The sequence below is a fragment of the Thunnus albacares genome, chromosome 6 (assembly GCF_914725855.1).
Source record: "Thunnus albacares chromosome 6, fThuAlb1.1, whole genome shotgun sequence".
NCBI lineage: Eukaryota > Metazoa > Chordata > Actinopteri > Scombriformes > Scombridae > Thunnus > Thunnus albacares.
In genome coordinates this window covers 8,798,235-8,822,532 of record NC_058111.1, presented here as the reverse complement: position 1 = coordinate 8,822,532, position 24,298 = coordinate 8,798,235, and the positions used below count along the sequence as shown (strand labels likewise).

At 39.1% G+C, this 24,298-nt stretch overlaps 2 protein-coding genes across 5 annotated transcripts; both read left to right on the top strand.

Moving 5' to 3' along the window:
• zgc:153184 (uncharacterized protein LOC751652 homolog) lies at positions 1-17,654 on the top strand. 4 transcript variants are annotated; one of them, XM_044354160.1, is made up of 7 exons: positions 1-215; positions 1,066-1,149; positions 13,706-13,789; positions 13,973-14,044; positions 14,531-14,599; positions 15,606-15,818; positions 16,412-17,654. In XM_044354160.1, exons 2-7 carry the CDS (start codon positions 1,090-1,092, stop codon positions 16,847-16,849), a joined length of 936 nt encoding a protein of 311 aa, XP_044210095.1. In that variant the 5' UTR covers positions 1-215; positions 1,066-1,089; the 3' UTR covers positions 16,850-17,654. The 4 variants fall into 4 exon arrangements, with proteins under 4 accessions (XP_044210095.1, XP_044210094.1, XP_044210098.1 ...); XM_044354159.1 differs by having other exon boundaries at positions 13,703-13,789; XM_044354163.1 differs by lacking the exon at positions 1,066-1,149 and having other exon boundaries at positions 3-215.
• Positions 17,655-17,753: 99 nt separating this feature from the next.
• On the top strand, positions 17,754-24,050 carry LOC122983953 (TPA-induced transmembrane protein homolog). The gene is made up of 7 exons (XM_044354164.1): positions 17,754-19,194; positions 20,011-20,088; positions 20,351-20,410; positions 21,230-21,362; positions 21,708-21,868; positions 22,487-22,557; positions 22,702-24,050. The coding sequence occupies exons 1-7, from the start codon at positions 19,129-19,131 to the stop codon at positions 22,886-22,888; spliced, it is 756 nt and encodes a 251-aa protein (XP_044210099.1). The 5' UTR covers positions 17,754-19,128; the 3' UTR covers positions 22,889-24,050.
• The last annotated feature ends 248 nt before the right edge of the window (positions 24,051-24,298 follow it).

Here is a 24,298-nt window from a genome sequence, read left to right as displayed (position 1 = left end):
AGAGGGGGAACTAAATGCGCGTAAAAGTTACCCACTGTACTCCTCCTCCTCGTCCATGAGGCTGATTTGGCTCCAGATATAAACACAGAGCTCCTCTCTGTCCCTGCTGCGCTCCTCAATCTCCTCACAACCGGCAGCCAGTTTGCTCCCAGAGACCGAAAAACTGAGAAAAAAAGCAGAAGGGGACGAACTCTGGCGCATTCCCCAGGATGGAGGTAACAACTATACAACTCTTGAGCGTAGTTTTCTGCTTGAGGCTGCACTTTTTAGACCACTGGAGCAGATGTTTTTTATGATTTGATGTTGTTTGTGCAGCCATGTGTGGTTGAAATTAAAACATTACATCATAGGAGCTCAGTGAAGAGACTTTATAGTATTTCTGACGCTCTGTGTTATTACTGTGATATTTCTAGAGGGGCTATAGGATGTGTCTGTGCAGCAACATTTGAACTCATGTTATTGCTTTTTGTGTCAGTGGACCTGTCATGTCGGCTGTTCATCAGTATACAAGTTCATAGTGATGTTTACAGTATTTACCTCTTTACTGTGACATTACATGTGGTTAAATATTGTTATGACAGTATAATTATATATGACATATAATAGACTGGTTGCGCGTGATGTTTATATGATGTAATTATAAAGTCTGTAAAAGGATTGGCTTCTCTTTCCTGAGGGTATGTTTGTTCTGTTAAAGACACACACACACACACACACACACACACACACACACACACACACAGAGGGGTTTTGCGTCTGGTATTGAGCAGGATGCTTTGGCTCAGTATGTTTGAGCATGGGGCTGATTTAGTTTAAAAGTAGGTTTGTGGTAAAACTTCATAACAAGTAACCACAGCAGGAAATACATCTGTCATGAGGGAGCGTGTGTTCGCCATGATAACTGTGAGGAGTACTTGCCTTTTGTCAATTTTGTCTTCATGAAATTTAATTTTACTTTTAAGTCTAAATTTTTTTTTTGATTATCAGCTGTTTCCTGCCGGCTGACAAATCATTATTTCTCTTTTCAAAGGCCAAACTATCCCATTTTACCCGTTTCCACCGCAGCTATAAAAGACAAGGTGGACTTCTATGGAATGGGAGGCCTGTCCGAGTCTTTCCACACAGTTTTCCTGCAGGGTTAGCTCACAGGTTTGTGGCCTCCTCCCTATGAAACAAGCTGTTCCCACAGACTTTTAACATCATTCTCAAGTATTTAATGTCATGTGGCGAATAGGAAGAGGAACGCCCATTTTTTCCCCACAGCACGTGAGGGAGCACATTAGTAATGTACCACCGCAGAACTACTCTCAGATACATACACCCCTCAACTTTAGGACTCAGATATGCTCCAGGCAACTTCAGTTTGGATTTAAGACCTTATTCTTCGTTCCCTGTTGCCAAAATTGAGAGAAAAGAATTTGGATTGCCCCCAAAACTGGAAAAAGATGAAAGAATGGTAAAGTGAGGGGGGCTTTCTTAGGTAAACATATTATTTTTAATACGGAATAGTTACAGTTTTTCTGAGTTAAAGCTGTTTGAAGCTGCACGTAGTTTAACACTGAGATGGTGAAAGCAGGTTCAAGCATTATTAAGTCCAGCTTTTTATGGATGGAGCCTCGCGAAACCAGCAGGACTCTCACAAGTTCAGTATTCACTACAATTAAGCTATTAGTCTGACAGAGGTGATGAAGAGATTGATGACATTGAGCGGCGCTGTAATTTGAATTTGAACGGAATACTGACTTGCCACTTCTTAAGTCTCAGAGAACAACCTATTCAGATATTAAGTTAACACTTCTCACCTCAAATTTATTCAGAAAGTGATTTCTGTGGATGTTTTAAGGTAAAGTGTGATGTTTCAGTGGCAGCTTTTGTTTCAGGCAGCCTTTCGATTGGTTTCTGCAAAGCCGTTTTGGTTTGCAACCACTTTTGACACCAAGGTAAATCATCCCACTCAGTCTGGTGACATTACCACAATGAGTATAGTGACAAACAAGAGTGCAAGGGTAGGTTTCCGCTGTTGATGAAGCTGATGATAAAGTTTGAGCTGTGCTCTCGATGCATCTGTTTCAAGCTGTCAGTGGTACGGAACGGAACGGGACACTTTTGTGTGTCGCAGCACCAGTTTGAGATTGACAGGATGGTGTTTTTGCACGCTGCACTTTGCTTAAAGCAAGAGTTGAACTGGCCTTTTAAGTCACTGCCATTTAAACTGCTCTGACTCTGTGCTTTGATGACATCACAAATTAGTTTAAATGTCTGCTGTCTGTTTTTAGCTTTAGGAAATAACTGTTCATGTTCACAAATATTGATTTACAGCTACTGCCTCAAGCAAACCTTAAGAGAAGATTAACACATGGAAATTCTTCAATTTTGTGTTTCCTGTGTTGGAACCTCTGGCTATTACAGCAGGTAGACAAACTGGAAATTGTGTGTTTGTATGTGTGTGTGTGTATGTGTGTGTACATGCACCTGAGGATTTGAACTGTATGTGTGTGTTGGGTTGTGGGGAGGGGCTCGGGGTGCTGGTTTTCCTTTGATGGAAAAACAACACCACAGCTCAAGGAGTGAGTGAGTATTTGGGATTGCCGTGCCAACCATATGGTGTGCACATTTATTATGTAATCCATAGTAAAGTTTAAAAAACCAATAACACAGGAACCCAGTCTGTACCAGCCAGACGTTTGCTAATGAGTTTTCCTTTTCCTTCACAACAGTACGTCATTTAAATAGTTTTAAACTGTTTTAAACTGTTATGAATATTGAATACTACATTCACTGCAACCCTTACTTCTACCAGCACCGCTACATAAAACAGAAAAAAAAAAAGTGTACCGTCGCATCCTTTGAAGCTTCGTGTGACTATGACACAGAGTAAAAGCATCCACTGGTATTATGTTCACAGCTTGTCAGAAGTGGATTTTTATCAGTGAGAGATTCAATCAGAGGTGTTTGCTTAGGCTGTATATTAAGCTTTATGTGTTTCAGCGGAGGGTGAATGGTTCACTCTGTCCTGAACATAAAACAGACACCTAACTGACCGTGAAGCTCAGAGGAATGTAATGCATCAGCATCAAGGAAAATCTTCGAAACTCCTCTAAGTCACAGTGCGGTTATGGTTGGATCTCTGCTCAGATCACACTGTACAGTGGACTGTTTATAAAGTGTATAAATGTTTCCTGATTTTACAGCTTATATTATTCATTGAGGTCAATTGATTAAAGGGTATTCTATTCTGGATGAAAGCGAAAGTGATGATTGAACAAACCAACAGCATCTCATGTGACTTATAAAACTTCCACTTCCTGTCGTGGTTTTGAAAAACATCCGGGCAAACCACATCAACCCTCTCTGATATTGTCTATTTGGCATATTTTCTACCTTCTGTCCACATATTTGTAAGGTTTTTTGAAAACTAGCAGCTTACAATGTCAAAAAACGTAGTAACAGCAAAGTCAGCAGGAAGTGCAACGTTTCTACAGAATCTTCATATTTTCACTGTGCTGCAGTTTGCCTTCGCTGTTTCACAACATATTTAGTTTCCTGAGTGACATCAGTAAAGCGTGAAAACTTTAAGTTGTTTAGGGTAACATCGACCGTTGCCATGTGAATTAGTCAACAGTTAAGTCAAAAATAACTGAAGGACGATATTCATGTAACAGAGAGAATTACTTTTAACATGAGAACTCAGAAAGATAAAAACTGAACATAATGGATTACTTACATCTAAACCTTTTGACTAGACTCTGTGTAAATATGCATTAGAAACACATTTTAATGTAATCTTTAGGATCCCATGGTCTGTGTATGTACTATACGTATGTTTTGTTTTTGTTTGTGATTTTTTTGATGCTTTAAAGGTCTTCATGTTCATGTGTCAGTTTTGTGTATGCAGTTGTTGTTCATTCTTCTATTAAAAGTCAAAAGAAGTACAAAAAAAAAACCCAAACATTTTTAACATTGTATATTGACTATTGACTGTATATAAAGATGGACGACATGACAGCTCCCCAAAAGTGAAGCCAAAACATCTCGATCATCCCCTGGTGGCTGGTTGCAGTATAGGTCATAAGTCATTTCAGGTAGTTCTTATTACACCTGATGTATGTTCAAGTGCTCGTTTTTCTGATAAGTTTGTTTTTAATGAGTTATTTCACGATAACAGCTGTGGCTCAGGAGGTAGAACAGATAATCCACTAATTGGAAGATCATTGGTTCAATCTCCAGCTCCTCCAGTCCGCATGTTGAAGTGTCCTTGAGCAAGACACTGAACCCCAAATTGCTCCTGAAGGCTGTGCCATCGGTGTGTGAGTGTGTGTGTGTGTGTGCGTGTGAATGAGCATTATACCTGATTAGCAGGTTGGCACCTTGCATGGCAGCTTCTTCCATCAGTGTATGAATGTTTGAGTCGTTGGAAGACTAAAAAGGCACTATATAAATGCAGCCTATTAAGGGGGTGTGACATCATGATTGACAGCTGCGATAGCCCCTCTCAAACCTCCTTCAGCTGAGGGGGCGTTTCTCGCCGGCCGACTCTACTGCGGAGACTCTTACTGCAAATGACATGACGCAAGCAAGATAGCAGCTTCTGGAAACGAGATATTTTGGCTTCGCTTTTGCATAAAAGTAGGAAGTGGAGACACATCGTCCCTGTTTATATACAGTCTATGACATTGACAATAATGGCGGTAATGTGTCGCTGCAGAGGGCTCTGGCAAAAAAGTTGAACCTGGCAAACTCTCGATGAACTGTGAGGTGATGCCATCTGGCAAGAAGCTCCAGTAGCCAATCAAATAAGCGCAAACGCACATTCCTGGTAGATGACTTTGTAACATGGATGCTTTATTTCTACATTATTTTGCGATAATCATGACAAAAGATAAAATCATTGCCAGGGTGATAACTTTCCAGAGTTGTACGATCTATATCTATTTCTCAAACTCGACTTCCTGGACAGGATTTCATGTTTTGCCAGTATGTGAAACAACATGTCTACACCAACCCAGCCCCCTTTCCTTGTTTTAAAGGAACACTGCCACAATTTTAGGCATGAAGTTCAGTTTAATCGTCTTGAGGAGTATTATACAGCCAGTGAAAACAGGTGTATAATGTCTTCTCTGGCTCTGGGGGGTGCTTTCCAAACTCTAAAAAAAAAAAAAAAAAAATCATGATGATGTCATTTGTATCTTTAACGCAGGGCTGTTTTCACTTTTCAAAAGGTAAACACGTTCAGCATGTTTGTCAGGCCTGAGTGATACACATAATGTGTTGTGATTGTTTGATATAAAGTAAACCATATTTGTTCACACTGAATCTCAGCTTGTTACCTTTAATCTGATGTAACCTGAAGAGGTTCGTTAAGGACCAGCTGTAGCATTTTCAGCAGTTTCTTATGCATTTGCAAGAAAAAAAACTGAAGGAGCATACTGTCTTTTTCAGAGTTTACAGACTGGCTGGCTGAAGCATTTGTTTGCATTAGTTGCATGATCAGCCTGCAGTCGATCTAAAATATCATATGACTGGTTGTGTTGCCGTGTGGGAAAGTTTTATTTTCTGGTTTGTTGCCTGTATTTAGATCTCCATGCTGATTTCTCTTTAAAATTAATAGTGTGGAAGCTTGGCTTGTTAAAGGATATTTGCACCTTTACGACCAATCAAATGGTTCATAAAGCCTCAACTACTTTAGCTGCTTTTTATTGCAAACTGGTTGTTGTTCTTTTCTTAAACATTGTTATTATATCATTGAGTTAGATTCATTACAGGCCTCAAACCATACATGCACTGTTTTTTCTCTGAATCTTGTTATCGGGGATGACGCTGTGTCAGACCCTGATCCTCTGAGTTTCAGTCCAAAGCAGTGTGTGGGGCGAAGAGATAACGGGGGTGGGAACCACAGAGCAGACAGAGAGATCAGTGAGGAGGACAGTGTGATCTGCCAAAGAAAAACACACAAGATGTTGCTTGTTGCACGTATATGTCATTAATGGATACATGCAGACTAAGGGGAATTCCTTAAAATGTGAAAGGAGATGTCAGCTCCTCATAACCTCTGTCCCAGTGTTAGCGTCAGTGTTAAGAAGGATTTTGAGGTCTGAGCCAAAATCGTAATATCAGAAGAACCTTGGGGCAGTGCATGTTTTTGCCATCAAAGCTAGTTAAGTTTGAACAGGTCGGAGAGGCAGCGTCAGCTGTCTCAGACATCTGCAGATTGTCAAGATACATGCAGACAGGTTTTGAGTGCAGTGAGCAAAGCGCAGGAAGTGGAAACTATAAAAAAAAAAGAACTAAATAATCATGACTTTAACTTACTTACAGAACCATTAACCTATGTCGCTACACCTCCTGTAGATTTGGTATGCAGCCATGCTTTCCTTTATTGGCAGAAATGAATGCAAACACAATCAGTGCTGCGAGCTGTTTGTACATTGCAAGTGCCATTTTTTCAAAGTCAAGTTTTGCTTTTTTTTAAAAACGTACTCCTTTAATTAGCAGTGTATAAAGAATTGTCACAACATAATCTAAATCATGAATATTTCTGATTTCCTCACCTGTGCTTCATCATAAAAGTGTGCACCATTGCATTGAAAAGGAAAGGAATCAATGGGGACTGTACTGACATTTTAGATTTTAGTCGCTTAGGGCAGGTGCACACTGCAAGTTTGAACATGTCATTAAAGTTATGCGATAGGGGAGAAATATTCAAATCAACACTGACTGGTGGCTGAGAGACCAAGACAAATCAGAATCAGAATAGACACTGACAAGTCTGCTATTCCTGTAGAGTAGCTTTGAAACTGGACCGAGACCTTTCAATTAAAGAATGGCTTAAATATTTAGATCCTTTACTTTAGTGATACCAAGATGTAAAAGCTCTGCATTCAAAAATTCACTCAAGCAAAAGGAAAAAAGTATCAGCGAGATGTCAAAAGTATAACTACTCATTATACAGAATGGCTCCTTTCAGAGTGTTTGTGAGTGATTATTATTGATGCATGTAAGTAGCATTCTAATGCTGCAGCAGATTGATGTGGGGGTAATTTTACTTACTTCATTTTATTACACTTTTGGGTAGTTTAAGCTCCATCATATTTTATAAATTCACCAAATAAATTATACGTAAACCTTCAATCTGCAAGGTAACTTAAGATGTCAAATAAAGTATAGAGATCCGAAGTGAAACTCTAACTTCCAGGCTCTGCTCCAGAAGTATGAAAACTTCAACAAAAATGGGGCTGAACGCATCTTATATAAAAGAAAAGTGGGAAAGGGAGGGGAATGTTCTGATGTGAGGGAGACAACATGTTGGAGGGCGTGTGTGATTGAGAGAGCGACTCAATGTTCTGGGAATGCTCAGAGATTTACTACTTCTGGCTGACAGTCCGATAAAAAATGGAAAAGGTGTTAAAAAACAAAATTTATGTTTAGAATAATGCTGGTTGCCAGTATAAAAAAAAAGTGTCACCAAAAAAAATGGTTAATTCAAGGACCACACACATTATGGGACTGGTTTAATGTGATGCACAACATTTTTGTGGTGGAGAAATTGACATTTGCTTTGAGACTTCTTACGAATGTTGGAAAGGATGGATTGACCATTTAGGTCCGATTTTTGGTAAAATTGTATCAGTTGCACTGGTTCTCTGCTACAATCAGTTATGAGGTAACATAATTGACTGTAACAAGTCTAATAAGTTGGATAAATGATCTGTAATGACTTTTTTAAAACTTTTGCATTTTATTTAAGTTATCTCTTTTGTTAATAATTACTACATATTTACACAAGAATGTGTATGATGCCTTATGTTTGTTGGTTCTCTATTTATGGTTCTCTATAAATAAAAAGACAGATAGACATGAAAAAACGATGAATGAAACACTGTTTGGAGTTACAGAAGCTCGTGGAACAGATGTTACAGTACTTGAGTAAATGTACCTAGTCATTGCCCTCCACTGAATCTAATCACAAGGTCACCCCCCCCTGCGTGAAGACCACGACCTTCATGTGTTTGTATGGACTACTGACAAATTCAGCAGAATATTTCCATCCTAAAGGATGCAGTGTCTCAAGCCTGCCACGGATGAATGGATGCCAAACCCTGTGGCGCTGAAGCTCTGCAGGGACCTACAGGATGTTGTAGTGAGGAAGATGCAGGACTACGCTGAATGAAATCATCCCATGTCTGTGCTATTCAGCGTCCACATCAACCATTTGATCCGCTAGCCAGATGGTTTTTGTCGTTGTGATTGCTAGATCAGAGTGGATGAGAATACCAGAGCACCGCAGAGAATCCCCAACAGATGCTTGTATCAAAGTGAATTTTCCCGCTGATCTTCAGACATTGTCAGGAAGTACTTTCTACTGTGAGCTGTTTACATTTTTTGACATCTTTTGTTGCTCATCATTTACTCTCCATTGCCCTGCCTTCAACAGCTCAGATTATTTTAAGCACGCCACTGTAGTCATCAAATTGAAATATCATGGTGCGTTCAACAAACTGTCCTGGCTCTGGTATCTGTCTTCATATTGTCATTATTTGTCAGTCAAATTGTCGTTGAATAATATATCTCAGAAGCTTTTTTGGGGTCTTGACTCATTTGTCGTTTCATTTATCACATTTAAGAAAAATACTTTTTTTTCAGTCTTATGGTCTCTCTTGGGGATTATCAGCAACGTTCTGACTCTTAGGTCATCAGGATTTATGTTCCTTCTCTCTGGAGACATATTATTTTATTTCATATTTGTTTCTCCACCCTACAGTACTCGCCTGTCTGCAGCACCTCCCATTTCCCTTGAGTCGGCAGCGGCAATGGCTCGTAGAAGAGTGCGCCCATTTACCTCATCCCTGTTATTGAGGCCCTTTATAGTACACTTCTACAGTACACACACACACACACACGCTGTACAGTGTATGTGAAAACACACAAACACAGTGCCAGTGAGGGCAGTGGAAAAGTGAGATATTCAGATGAAGGCCAGTCCAAGAACACATCATGTTTTCCTGGAAAGGCAGCAAGCAAGAAGGTGCCTGTCTGTTCTTTTACCACTTAACAAGTGTAGGCAGAAGGGAGCTGCTCACTGTGATGGTTTTCCCCCTGGCAGGGCACGCTGACTCGTGAAAACAAAGTCTGAAGATTCAAACCGAAGCCATTACGCCTGGAAAGCTTATTGAACAAGAGCTTGCTGAACAGCTGTGCTTTGGTGCACTTTATTTATCTTCAGTCTGACAGATATTCACTGTGTGGGGGTCACCAACAAGAGCTTATGAGGATTGAAAGTCAAAGCGGAGTTATTCCCAGAGAAGGGTTAAAGATCCTCAGCCAGACATCATCTTTATCAGCACCATGGTAGATTACATGGCCTGTTGCTCTCTGACCGCTGCTGTTACATCAAGCAGATATGTTAGGATTTACTGGGACTAATATCATGTGCTTCTTCTCTTCTGCCTCTGGAAATGGGAATCACAGGAACCGACAATAGCAGGCTTTGTGTGATCTGTTTGTCTCTGTGTTCTCTTTCCACATCTGCCAGTCATACAGTAAACCTTGTGTCTCCATCCACAGCCTGGAAATTAAGACTCTGCTTTAGGATTGACCTTTATTTATCCAAACAAAGCTCAGTGAGGATGCACATACTTTCCCTGCAACACTTTGCTTCATGTTAGGATTAGGGTTATGGTTGGGGTTAGGGTGGTTAGGGTTAGGGTGGTTAGGGTTAGGGTTATTTTTATTTTTTTCATTTTTTTGTAGCAACAATGGCTCAAAACAGCTGATTATATCTTTAAACAGTACTCTTCAGTAGGGCTCAGTGATGTGGGCTGGGTGTTGCTAATTAATTAAATGGACAGCTTCAGGGCAATGTTATATTTACAGTATTTTTGCATCACTGTGATGAAGTACCTTGATTTGTCAGGCATTTAAAGACACTGTATAATTTCTAATGTGACGTAATTTCCAATGTCTCAATGTCAGCATGTCAGATCCAACCGCAACGTCGCTAGTTCAAATCCAGCAGCAGCAGGCCACTGTTGCATTTCAACCCCTCATCTCTCTCTCCCTTCGTTTCCTGTCATTTCTCCACTATTGCTATAATAAAAGCATAAGATATGACAGTTTACTAGTTAATCTTTTTCTTATGTTTTCCACTCAGCAGCCCAACTGATAGGTATGTTGCTCAAAGGTACCTCGAAAGTATTTATTTATAGTGTGGAAACAGTGTTTACAGTTGTCCACGGTACCTAGAGGCTCCACGAATTCCTGGGGAGAAAAAAAAAGCAAAACAAGAAATTGTAACTTATATAACAATAATATGTAGGTATTCACATACTAGTGTCCATGTTCATGTCCATGTGAATTAAATGCAACCATATTTTTCCAACTGGACCGGGGGTTCAATCTATCTATCTATCTTCTAGGTTACCACTGTTCGCTTTTATGCCTGTTTTGCTTCAAGTATAAGTTCTTTGCTTTTTTATCATGCTATGAGATAGCAATAAAACTCATGATTTTGCAAATAAAATTAAGTTTTTGATAATAGTGGGTTAAGTCTGTATGTGGAACTGTAATGCAAACAACATCTAAAGGAAGTTAGAGATCATAAATAGCTTGTTTCTTTTTGGCGTCGACCCAGGCCTGTTTTTTAGACAACTTCAGTCACATGGGTAAGGCACTACTTAAAGAAGCCTTTTTTCATAGTCTCCTTGTTTAGACATGCTCAATTGCCCCGTATCCTAGATTACAGTTTCAGATGTGGTCTAACATATCCAGGGACACTCTCTTCTAGGAGCTGAGGGGTTACAGAGCAGAGCTGTGATCCAGGCTGCCTGCATCGCTCAGGGGGATTTTCCCAGGCCTAGAGCCCCAAAAATAGTTTGCCCTGGTCTCTCCTGCAGTGAACCAAAGTTTCCCACTCTTCCAGAGAGGTTGGGGTCCCAGCTGACTTAAACATACACATGACCGCCTGATCACCAGCTGAAGGCCTTGTATGGTTCACTGAGAAAAAAAGAAATTAAATCGTCAATTAAAAAAAGACAAACAAGAAATTATAAAAGACTTTGCTGATTGCTGGCAATGCCTCTACACAATGTCTAAAAAATTATAACATATTAAGTGTTTGGTTAGCTATACTTTTTTTTCATATCCATGTTTCATATCCACAGAAAAATGTGCAAGACTGTTCAGGCACTTTATAAACATGGTCAGTATTTTTTAAGTGTGGGAAGGTTTTAGCATTATCGCCTGACCAGAACTAGATTTTTGAGGCAGATACTGATATTGGTATTTGGAATGTTTAAAAAAAACAGATATTCATATTAGTTTTTTTAAAAGACTTGTGAAGATACATACTAAGCAGGATATTTACAGTTGAAAAATAAACTTGCTCTCTGTTAGACAAACTGTACAATGGAGACACAGTTTCTAAACAACTTCCTCTAAAACAGTTTGTGAATAGTTAATGTGTTTGAAATTTAAACATAGTTCTCGTGTTTCAATGTAGTCACCTTTGCAAATAACTGGTTATTTATTTAATAATCAAAATATGGAAAATACAATCGTTGCTGTACACAGCCATTCCCAACAAGAACAGTCAATGTGCAGAGGTCAACCTCAATATAGATGTTTTTACTCCATAATCACCTTTTAAAGGTTATTAAAGTGTATGTCAGGAATAGAAATGACTCACTGGAAAGAACAAAGACATTCTTGAATATATGTTTTGTGCTTAGTAGACATTCCTGTTGTGTGTTATTAAATAAAGTCGGACAATAGAGAATCTCAAGCCTTTATTTTCGTCACCCAAAACATCTCATTGGCGAACTAAACAGCCAAAGCCCAACTTCCTTTGCCTGCACTGTTGTGACTAGGGTTTGTGCTCTGAAGGAGGCATTTGTTTTTGAAGGACAGGAAAGAGTTAAACAATTAGAGGTTACAAAATAATGGTGTAGAGGGTGGGTGGTCCCTGGTGATTATTATTTATCACGGATGAGAAGAGAGTGCTCAGGAAAAAGGTTGGGATGTGGATTAGGACAGAGCGGCAGCGCAGAGAGAGCATTAACAGAGGCACTGCAGGGTTAGCTGATGCTGTAATACGCTGGGTGGAGGCTGCAAGGTGGTGAGGTCATGTGGAGAACAAGGGGAAAAAGGAAAATAAAGTGTGTGATTAAAACGTGGAATGTGTGTATCTGTGAAGCTCGGTAGATCTTTGTTACCATGGGCTACAGATCAAACTGTGCAGAGAGGGAGGGCACTGAGAGTGCACACCCAGGAAATGTGACAGAATTGGCAGCTGGGAAAACCCTGAGCTTTTTTGTGGTCCTAAAAGTAGGATGGAAATTAGATGTTGTATGAAAGCCAGACGGAGACTGTCATGGGAGGAACACTACAAGCAGTGACTGTACAAATGCAAATCATTAAACGGCGACATGATGCATGCAAATCTGCGCAATCCTGGCACAGCTCAAGCTAAACAAATGCCCGAGTCCCATTCACACTCCGAGTACTCGGCACATGAGTAATACTGGAGTTTTGTTTTCGAGGCTTACGTACATGCACATTCCAGCCCGCTGCGATCAACCAACTTATCACTTAGGCCACAGATACGTGGAGAGAGTTAATGGTCATCAAAAGGCAGTGCGGAGGAGGGAAGTTTAGCAATCAGCTTGGGAGTAGTGGGAGAGACAGAAAGTAAAAGGGGCCAAGAAGTGATAACACAGTGAGGCTGCAAGGACAGGTCCCTCCTGTCACAGGCTGCAGCGTGATGTTGAACAGCTGTGGCGGAGAAAGAGACAGGCTCGCTTCCTGTGTCCACAAAATCAGCTCTTTTTAGCAGGAGAAGAATTGAGTTCCTCCAAAGAGAGCACTGAACGCTAAACACACTGATGTTGTTGTTTTTTTTTTGTTTGCATATTCAACCTACGTGCTGCGTTTCTTAACACGTCTGCATTTTCCTGTTGACATGGAGGAAGTGAAACTTGTTCTTTATGTTAGGACAGCTATTTGTTCAGCTGTGAAGTGGCTCTCTGCACATGTCTTGAAGTAAGAATGTTCAATAAAAAGGTCAAACTACTGTCTGTTTCAAAGCTTTACACTTCCACAGAAGTAAAGCCAAACAAATCCCCAGATATGACGAAGAGGATCAAGATATCGTCAGTAATAAATTTACACTAAATCGTTTAGCTAATGTAACTTAGCCCGATATGGTCCATTATAATTGTAATTTGTAAAATTTCAAAACACTTTGCTGCTAACTCGTCTTGGACTGGGTGTACTCTTATATTTTTATGCTTCCTCTTATTGTTGAAACAAAGAGTTCAATGTGGCAGATTTAAGTTCAGTGCTCAAGGACAAAAGCAATGATGTCTAAGAACATGTTCCTTCCTCTTGTTCTAAAAATACATATAGTCAGTACACTTAACATTTATCATGCATTCGTTTTGTATAATAATCATGGAATAATCACTCATCTTCAGTATTTATTGTAATTGTGTGTGATTTTAATTTTAATGCTTAAAAAACATTCAATCAGTGCATCTAATCTGTATGAACAGTGGCTCTAAGGAACCCTTCAACCTACTTGTTTATGTGTGGTCCACTCCTATATTTCACACATTCACCAGTAATGCCCTCAACTTATGTATGTATCAATATCAATACTGTTGTTTATATAAAATAATATTCAGTTTTATTGATTGTCTTTCTCATCCAGAAGGATTCTCCATCCAAGCCATCTGTGGCTGAGCTGGCCGGAAGGTTCAAAGGTCATATTCTACCGATGCCCACCTCAAATGACGAGGTGACGTAACGTATTTATATCTTATACCACATGTTGTAGTGTCTGTGCAAAAATATACATGACATTGTATTGAAGAACAGTGCTGCACTACATACAGTAGTTATATGCTTAAATACAGTAGTTGGTGAATATCTACGTTCTGCTCAAGATTTTATTTACACCTACTCATCCCTTTTTTTGTAGTTGCCATTTTGTAGAAGACCTCCATGTTCCCTGAAGCTGTCAAACCAAAAAGATGATAATGAAGAATCAGATGTAAGTAATTTTGTTCCTTTTCTTACTTAATGTGCTACAAATCTGGTTTCTTGATACACAAAGGAAATCCCTGGAAAACAGACTTGGATTTATTTATTGTACAATTTCATTGCAATCTCACAATTCATTGCCAAATGCACAATTAATCTATTTTTTCCTCTGCCTAAAACACTGGTAAAGTTTTTTCTTCCAGTAAAATGGCTACCATACAAACCACAAAAAACTATTATTGCATACCGACGATCCAAAGTACAAGTGCAAAACTGTATGTATTACAGGCATGTAAAAAGTGATTTTATTCAGTTTTATTACTTATTATGTCCTTGGATGTCCCCATATATAATGATAATACACATTATAAGCAAGATGGCATCAGACGTATCACTGAATATGTTAATATTAGCTTTCCATGTTTCAAATGGGGGTTGTGATGATTTTGTGAATTAGTCTTTTCATTACGTCTGGTCCGACTTTGTTCTCTTTCAGAAAACCAGCGTCTCTCCAAAACCCTTTAAAATCAAAATGAAGAACTCACCCATCATTGAGAAACTGCAGGTAGGTGCATCTTGAAACATCTATCATTGTGATGGAAACATGATACGAAACAATTGCTAGCCTCATCAATCATGTGGTATTATAGGATGTAGTACAGAGAGGGTTAGTCAGTTAGTGTGTAAAGTCAGGAGACCTCAGTATTTAAAGCATTACTGCCACCCACTGTTCAGTCGAAGCTTGTGCCTGCGTTGTTCACATGCTGAGAAAAAGGGGAAGGGCTTGTCCCTGGTGGCACTATTGGCTCAGATTAATGAGCTAATGGGATCATGGGCCACCCAGCCTCTGGTGAGGCTCTAACTCGCCACCATCGTTCCTTTAGCACAGTGGGCAGCCATGGGACAAAAGGGCTGCCGCTTCTCCCTCTTCTTCTTCTCCCCAGTGCAGGTAGGATACACTCCTCTAAACTTGTATAGTGATTGCGGGGCAACTCAGGTTTTAATGTAGTTTAGTTGTCAGACTGAATATGACAAGTGTCGTTTGTAACAGGACATTATTCTGGCAGGTGTAGGAGTTTTCCAAATAGGAAGGTGGCGGGTACAAGCAGGGCAGATGAGTAATAACCTATTCGTATACATGTAGAATAATTATAATAATATCCTTTTATGACATTTTTTAAAACAAAGTTACAAAGTACTTCTACTCACTACTTTAAGGATGAACAATGCCCACTTTGTGAGAAGAAATACTGAAGGCTTTTAATTTTTACATATATTTTTTTAATTATACACCCAAGTTAAAAACATGACATTATTTAATCTTTTATTCACTAAGTAATTATATTTATATCTCCAAATAGTGACTCCTATAAATTTAATCTGGTTTACTCTCCAAGACAAACTCAGGTTTTACTGTCATTTTAGTTTTTTATCAGATTTGAAAAGTTCAGTTTAAATAAAGATATCACTAGAAATGAACGGCATTGTTTTACAATTTGAGTTTCATCACAACACAATGTACTAAAGAGATTACAGCGTCCAGGCTTCAGGATCTTACCTTCCCCCTGCAGGCCAACCTTGCTCTGTCCCCCACCGCTCTGGTGCCTTCGCCCAAGAGTTCCGAGGTGAAGCTGCAGCCGGCGCCGCTGTCTCCCACCGCACCTTGCAGCCCGCCGACCCCACTGAGTCCCACCCTGCGGCCCTCACAGCAGTCCAGTGAAGAGGAGGATCCTGTCAGCTTCGACAGCCCTCCTGAAGGCGCCCCGCTGCCTAGCATCAATAAGGTAAACACTGGACTCGTGCAAGGCTGCGTACGTTAGTTTCACAATCTAAAAGACAAATGCGTCTGGGCTATTTGTTGAAGAGTAGATTAGTCTTCTTATGTTTCGTATGTTTGCATGGAATTTTGCACAAAGGTTCTCAGTCAGTAAATGACAAACATGAGCTGTTGACACGTTGAGGCCCCTGAAGTGTTTCTCATGCCATCCGCCCAGTGAGCTGTGACGTCACAGCCGGATACATGGTCCTCATCCCTGTTGACGTGTTTCTCAGCGGGTGTTCTGCATCCTCTGTTTAAGAAGCCCTTGGATAAGCTTAAGCAAGATGCCCCTTGTAGTACATGAGTGCTGCTGCAAGGGGGATTTAAGATGTAATCTTAATCTCCCTTAACCTAGTTAGAGTTGCTGGGTACCATTTTGTGCAGTGCTCTCACGCACATGCTGATTACACTTTGACAGTTGCAAGAAATCTTTTGATCATACAAATTAATTGATATTTATAATACTAGAAACTTGCACTGTCTTATAGATCTAAATTACCCTGAATTGTTTACATTCTGAAATTCCCTGCTGACTCTCTGCTCATCTCATTCACACAGACTCGTGCACGGCTATCATTCAAGAGGCGCCCGCCCACAAGACAGCACAGGAGGTCAGCTGGAGAGGAGGCGGGAGCCTTCAAGAGTGGCCTGTCCCTATGTGAACTGCACAGCCCAAAAGAAAACGGGGACAGGGACCTGGTTTTAGACAGCCCAGAAGAGGAAGCCGAATATGGCCAGCTGACCAGTCTGAAAGAAGCTGAGGAGAAGGACAGGGACTGTGAAAAGACAGAGAAAGAGGTAGCAAAGAATGATCCAGATGACAGAGAAGATCCGGAGGAGGAGCAGGCAGCAGAACAAGCCCAGACTTTGGAGCAGGAACAGCAGCCTTTGGAGCCTTGTCCTGCTGAGCAGACAGAGGGTGACTTTGAGAAAGAAGAGGAGCAGGAGGAGATGCCAAGACGCACCAAGGAGGAAATTAAAGGGTGTGAACTGTGAATGTTTACGTCAAGAAAAACAACAAATCTATGAATAAGTTATTCAGTGCTTTGATTAAGAGAACTCTTTGAAAATACTTTTTGTAAAGAGTTAATCTGTTTTAAAGTTCTTGGTATCTACCTGCTCTGTTTTATGTCCCTCTGTCGCCCTCTCCTGGCCTTCCATAGAACAGGTCTATAAACACTGGAGAGAGCCCTCTAGTCAAGGAAACAGCTGTTTTCCGCAGATGGAAGGCAGAAGAAAATTTGCTTTATGTTGTATCAAGTCTGCATGACCAGATTCCTATTTTTATGACAGATAGCATTTTTTTTCTGAGATTTGACACGAGATTGCTAAGAGTGCATTTCCATGTCAGATGTCACTGTCATGTACACAGGACTTTGAAAATACTGAATGCTGGGTTAACATAAGACTGAAATATTATAGACATCATGTATATGTTATAGCAGATATATAAAATGTTCTGGCATCATAACAAATCACTCTCACTGAAATTATGTACTTTTGCTTGGCTAGTTTTCTTTTGATGTATATGTCGACATACTTCTCTGCTTGTCTTTAATTTTGGATACCTTATAAAATATTGAAATCACAGTGCTACTGTGGAGTGGCTCAGGTCCTCGGATATGATGCACAGAGATGTTAAGAAAATAAACAGCTTCCTTCGTATGTAAAGAAAAAGTGATGTTACCTGCCTCTGTTCTAATTTTTGGTTTGCACATCGGAATCATTGAGTCTAAATGAACCTCAGGATACCAATATTGATGGATATATTAAAGCTGTAATGCATGCTTGTCCGAAATGACTTCATGTTGTGACTGTTTCATCTCCAGAGACAATTGTTTTCCAAAGACAATGCTAAATGTACTGGACAGTCTTCAGTTATATTTGAATGATGATTAATGATGGCACTGTTCAAATGCAGATTTAAACAAACTTACAGGCTTAAAGCTCCTGCTTTTCTACGCATAGGAACACAAGCACAAGTGATTTTAATTATTTTCCTAATTAGACCTCTCCTCAGGGTTGTGTTGCTACTGACTACGCTTGGTTGTCAGCCCTCTCACTCCATTGTGAGATTTGTCGCACTTGTTACAGTGGGACAATTTACAGCTTGATAATTCTTGTCCCATTTGCCCATTTTCAACCTGAGCAGAGGATTAATTAGAGTACCTGAGAGCACCCGTGTGTGTATGAAGGGGCTGTATTTATTAAATTCAGTTACTTATTTATCTCTACATATGATTTCAGGTAAGTCTGATATTTTTAGAACATAATATGCTGAGGGCATTATTTGCATGATGTGAAAACTATTCTTTAATCAATTCATCATTCATTATTTCAAGTTTTCACCTGTCAACTTCCCAGACCTCTACTGGTGACCATTAAGAATTACACTGTGCCCTATACTTGACACCTTATTCCCATGAATGCAACTTTAATCCCTTTAATTGCTTTACTCACAAGCCAATGTTTTACTCAAAGTCCCTTTTCTTAACTGTTTTATTCTGAATAAAGCTGACAGTGTAGCAGCTTGTGCACTGTAAATATCTTTCTTGCTGTAAAAATAGACTTGGGCCTCAAGTTTCTGTTCAACTCAATTGACAAATGGATGATTTTTTAAAAATATGTAATCACCTTAATGTAAAAGAATAACACAATATATGTTATCAAAAGCAGGCAGACTGATGAGCCCCTGGAAATAACTGTTTTTACACATATTGAAGTTATGAAATACAGGAAAAATACAGTGACCAACTGTCACTTTGACCAAATGTTTACTTAAAACCACCAGCGGGACAAGTGGGGTGGGTACTTCAAATACTGTACCTGAAGTAGGCTACGAGGTAAAGTAGACATGCTGATTTCCGTTATATCTGACTTCTTGAATCGCAGTAGAGGCATGATGACACTCTCTCGTAACGTTTCCTGTCAGCGGTGTACAGTCTTTTCTACTTTACTTGGCAACGCCTTCCGACGTCACCTATACCGAAACTTGAAGGAAACTCACCTGGCTGGCTGTCAAGAGGGCGAGAGAGATTAAAACAGGAAACTAAAGGCGTCGTCTGGAGAGAAACTTTTACTAACGAGCTGTCAAGTGTAACAATGTGAACTCTCTGGCTGACCTGCTGTAACTAAGGAACTGCGGACTTTCTGAACCGCAGCTGGGTCGTACACTATTCCACGGAAAAGTGCGGTTTCATTACAAGAAGTGAGCGCTGGAAGACAGTTCCGGGTTCAGCCCGTAGCCAGTGTGACCGTGACAGAAGCAAACCAGCATGGACATTGAGCTGCAGACAATTACGACGAATGGAAACGATGGAGATCATGTATCAAAGGACGGGGTGAGTTGTATGGGATAAATAACTTAAGAGTTTATACTTAGTGACCTGTCCAATACAATACTACTATTACTACTACTACTACCTATAATAATATTATCTGACAATTCTGTATTTATCTTATTATACACGTTTTAAAAATTCAGTCCATATAATAGCATAATATTAGGGCTGGGCAATATGGACAAAATCAAATATGATTTGTGACCAAATACCTCGATATCGATATTGCGACAATAGTGTAAAGATTACTATCGGTGCTTTCATGAAATATTTACACAATTAGATTTTTTGATAACTAATCAACAGTCATGTGGATGTCATGACTAAGTGAGCAAAGGCAAATAATAGAACAGCTAGAACAATCTGGTAAGTTCAGAAAGTCATATCACTATAATGCAGCCTTTAAAGGTGCAGTGTGTAGAATTTAGTAGCATCTAGCAGAACGGATTAGGCAGAAATGGAATATAATATCCATAAGTATGTTTTTATTGTGTTTTCGTTACCTTAGAATGAGGCCTTTATAACTACATAGAGAGCGGGTCCTCTTCCACACCTACACACCGCACCTTGAAAACCAAAAAAAGACAACACTTATACCATATCACGATATTATGATATCCAGAATCTCAGATGATATCTAGTATCGTATCATGATATTGGTATAATATCGATATGTTGCCTAGCCCTACATACTATATCTGTATGTCTATATTGTACACACTTTTCCCTGGTATCATAACATACATCATCATCAGTTTGCACAAGAGTTTCCTTTATGGTGTTTAGTAATATTCCCCACAATTTGACTCCTCCAAGGTGCCAGCAGGTAATGGAAGTGGCCAGGCCCACAGGATCCCTGAGGCAACAGAGAGAGATGTGTTGCTTACTGAACAGGTGAGTTATTGTCAAGTGTTGTGCTGTTGTTTATAAAGTATTTGGTTTTGTTCAGTTACTGTTCATAAGCACTTTGTTCAAAAGAGTAGAATCACACGTAGCATGAATTTTCCATTTCCACCTGAAAATTGTGAGCTACTTTCAACACTGTTGAAAGTGGCTGAATCAACAAACTGTTGAGAGATGATTTATTTCATTTACAGTAAAGGGTAGAGTTTTTAAGCCAGTGGAAGTTGACAAACGTGTCTTTGTGTTTCATCAGCCTAGCAATGGGGAGATAATGTCCTCTGGCCATGCGGCAGAAACCCAAAGGAATCAAGAGGTTTGACCACTTTTATTAGTTAGAAACTTGTTGTTTCTTAAGTATTTTCTCCCACGCTTGCAATAAAGGAAGTGTAACTTTCCTTTTATCATGTGATAATTAAATTTTTTGCACTCCATCCATCCACTGAACTCCAAAGAGGACATTGCAGCTATGAGAAGAACCCTTTCTATGATGCCCATGTCTATAATGCGTTACAACCTTCTTATAGCTCTGTATGATTATAGTTATAAGCACTCATAAATATTCATAATGCTTTATGATAATAATATCAACACTTATGAAGCATTTATTATGACTTATAAGGTCAAGTATCATAATACTTGCTGTTAATAATAAATAATACAATTGATAATTGCTGGTCACTCACTGACATTTTTTTTGCAAGGATCATAGTGTATTATAATTCTCATAGTTGAAATAGATTATAATCATTTAATAATAAAGCATTATGAATATTTATGAGTGCTGATAACTATAATTGCCGTGCTATAAGCAGATTATAATGCATTGTAAGTATATTTATAATGCATTACAGACATGGGTGTCAGAGAAAGTGTTACCAGTTTTGCTTCTTGTTTCTTGATACTTGTCATTTAATTACACTTCCTGCAACCTGCTTCCTGATAGTGTTTGTTATGTAACATTAACATTATTTCTTGCATTATGGATAATAATAATTGGATAATACTCCACCCTGAATCTATCTCTCGAATATCAAACTCTCCCCCCCATATGCTGTAGCCATATGTTGACAAAGTAATGTGAGATTTTAGGAACAAGCTGTTTCATTTTTTAAAATTTTTATTGTGCTTCTAGAAGAGCTCAGTGTGCAGGGTAAAGGATGAGCTGAACGAGGTCGTCTTCTGGAGAGTCAGACTATGGATGGTCATCATCTTCGTTTTTCTCCTCATCTTTGCCGTCATCATAATTTCCCTGGCCTTGTGCTCAAGTAAGGTCTCATGATGAATGGGTTGTTTTATTTATCTTTTTCAATTTATTGAAGATTATATGTATGAACAGAGTGATAGCTTAGGTAATTGTTTATATTTTTACTTATTTAAATTACTTTGATCTGTAACAAGGCGGTCTATCATACATACCATCATACAGCCAAAAACCAAAGTGACCAAAGTTGTTGATTCCATGATTCCACTAAACATGCAAATATATAACATCAACACTTATTGCAAGTACAAAACTATGCAAAACTAATAATAAAATCTGATCCCAAAATGAACTTTTTAAATACAGCAGTTATAGTTATGAAGCTTTGACCCAGTTTCTCTTTGAGCAGCGATTTATGAGGACATGGATGAGAAGTACGACGCTTCATCGTTTAACGTTTCTCGAAGTTTCAACGGGAGCTTCAGACTGCCCAACCAGGTCTTCACAGAGGAGCTTCTCACCCTTTCCGTCAGTAAAAGCCAAGCTCTCGCCACAGATCTTCAAAAACAGGTTTGACTGATTATTATCACCTATACTTCAAATGATAAAATGACTTAATTAATATGAATTGGTTGCAAATATAAGTCAGTATATAGGGCCAAATAGGAATATGATTGGCTGTATGTATTTCTTCCTACCTTTGTTTTGCTACTGCAGTTTATTAGTTTATCAAAGTAACCATGCAAATATTAACACCATGAATAGAGAGTTACCTTGTTGCACACAGTATAATGCCTTACTAGATAACAACTAGGGGAAAGATGCAGGGGGTTATTTAAGATAATTATTGAATGTTACTACTAGAAGTGAATAGTTATTTGATTGAGGTAACACGATAAAATGTGTAAAGTAAAATGTACACCCACCCCTGATAGTATCAGGTTTTGTGTCCTCCAAACTGGGACAGGAAAGCCACAAGCTTCACAACACAAAAATCTGTTTACAGCTGCTATTGCTAAGAGCTGAAAGCCCTCTGTAGCTGGTTTTGTTGCTTATTTAGACATTATGAACAACAATAGGGCTTGACCAGCAGAAATGAGCTCTCAGTGAAGTGAAAGTAAATCAGTAGTAGTCAAACCATTTCACCCTCTGTGTTTACTTTTGCTTGTCTGAACCTGCCCCACCCAGTTGGCTGACCTCTACAGATCCTCCCCTGCTCTGGGGCGCTACTTCTCCGAAGCTAAAATATATGCTTTCAGGTAAATTCATCACACTCAGTGGTTAGGAACTACATTTTCACCTCTTTTACATGAAACCATTCAAACAAGCTTTTTGTCATTTGTAGATTTTAGAGGCAAAAATGTGTGTTGAGCTCCAGAACTTCTGTTTAACTCTCCCCACAGGAATGGTTCAGTCACTGCAGACTACCGGCTGACATTTCTCATGCCCGCAGAGAGGCAGGACGAGTTGAGGAACTTTACCCTGAGCAGGAAGATGGTGTACAACGTGTTCAGACAGTTTCTATATGACCGAGAGACAGATGAATCAGAGCCCATGCACATTGATCCATTGTCCCTAAAAATGTTTTGAAGAAATGTTCACAAACTTACAAGAAAACCGGTGTATCTTGCTTTGTCATTTAGAGAGTAAGAAAGCATATATGAAACCTCTGAAGGTTGGTGTTTGTAACTCATGTGAGATTTTCCCACGAGCATATGACACATCTTTACCACAGGAAACTACATAATTCATACAAACTACATAGTCATGCAAAGGTGTCATGACTTCAGTCATATGGATGAGCTCATTTTGAATAATATTCTTTAAGACTTCTCTCGATGTAAAATCTACATCCTACTGTCAAACCGAGTAGTTTATCTGACCAGACAATGCCAACAAAGATCAGTGCTTTCTTGAGTATATATAATATAGTATTTCATACTGTACTTCAGATTTCATTATGTGTTTTTGTATAACTCCAAGTATATCCATTGAAAGGGTATTTTTTTTTATAAATGTCTGTGCTGTAATTATTTATATTCATTCCTTGAATATCACTGTCATGAGAACATGAGAAAAGCCTGTAAAAGTGTTTTTAATGGAAATACAAGTGTTTATATTTGCATATCTATCCCATTATTCTGCATCACCAAGACATCATTTGCAAATGAAAAAAGTGGAACACTCTGAAACATTTTCCTAGAGAGAAAACAGGAAGGAAAGTCAGCTTCAGATATCTGTGTAGGGAAATTAGCTGTCTGCTGCATGTTGTAAATCAAGGCAATGCATGCCCATATAAAACTATATATTCTGCACACAAAAAAATCATACTTTGTATATTATACCACCAAATGCACAGAATTTTGTACATTTCTCATTGAGGTTTTGTTTGACATGTACACAAGGGCTCATGTTTTGCCCTTTAACCTACTGTATTTTTAACATTCTCTGTGGTTGAACAGTAGAGGGAGTGCATGTTCCTCATACACGTGAACAGTTACTTCTACTTTTGTTTTCTTTCTGTCTTGTGCTTGTCTGATATTGAGAATTTACATCGATATTTTCTCTTAAGTAGTGAATTGTACAGGAAGGAAAGTCAGCTTTAGGGAACTGTATGGGAAAATTAGCTGTCTGCAGGAATCAAGTTGTAAGTCAAGTTGTAATGCATGCCCATATAAAGCTATATATTCTGAACACACAAACCTCATACTTTGTAGAGTATACCACTAAATAAACAACATTTTGTACATTTCTCATTGAAGTTTTGTTTGACATGTACGCAAGGGCTCAGTTTTTGCCCTTTAACCTGCTGTATTTTTGATATTCTCTGTGGTTGAACAGTAGAGGGAGTGCATGTTCCTCATCCATGTGAATGGTTACCTTTACCTTTGTTTTCTGTCTGACTTGTGCTTCTTGTCTCTTTTTTTGCAGAGAAATATTAAGAATTTACATTGATATTTTTATAGTGAATTGTAGCAGGTTGTTGCAGTTAATAACTGG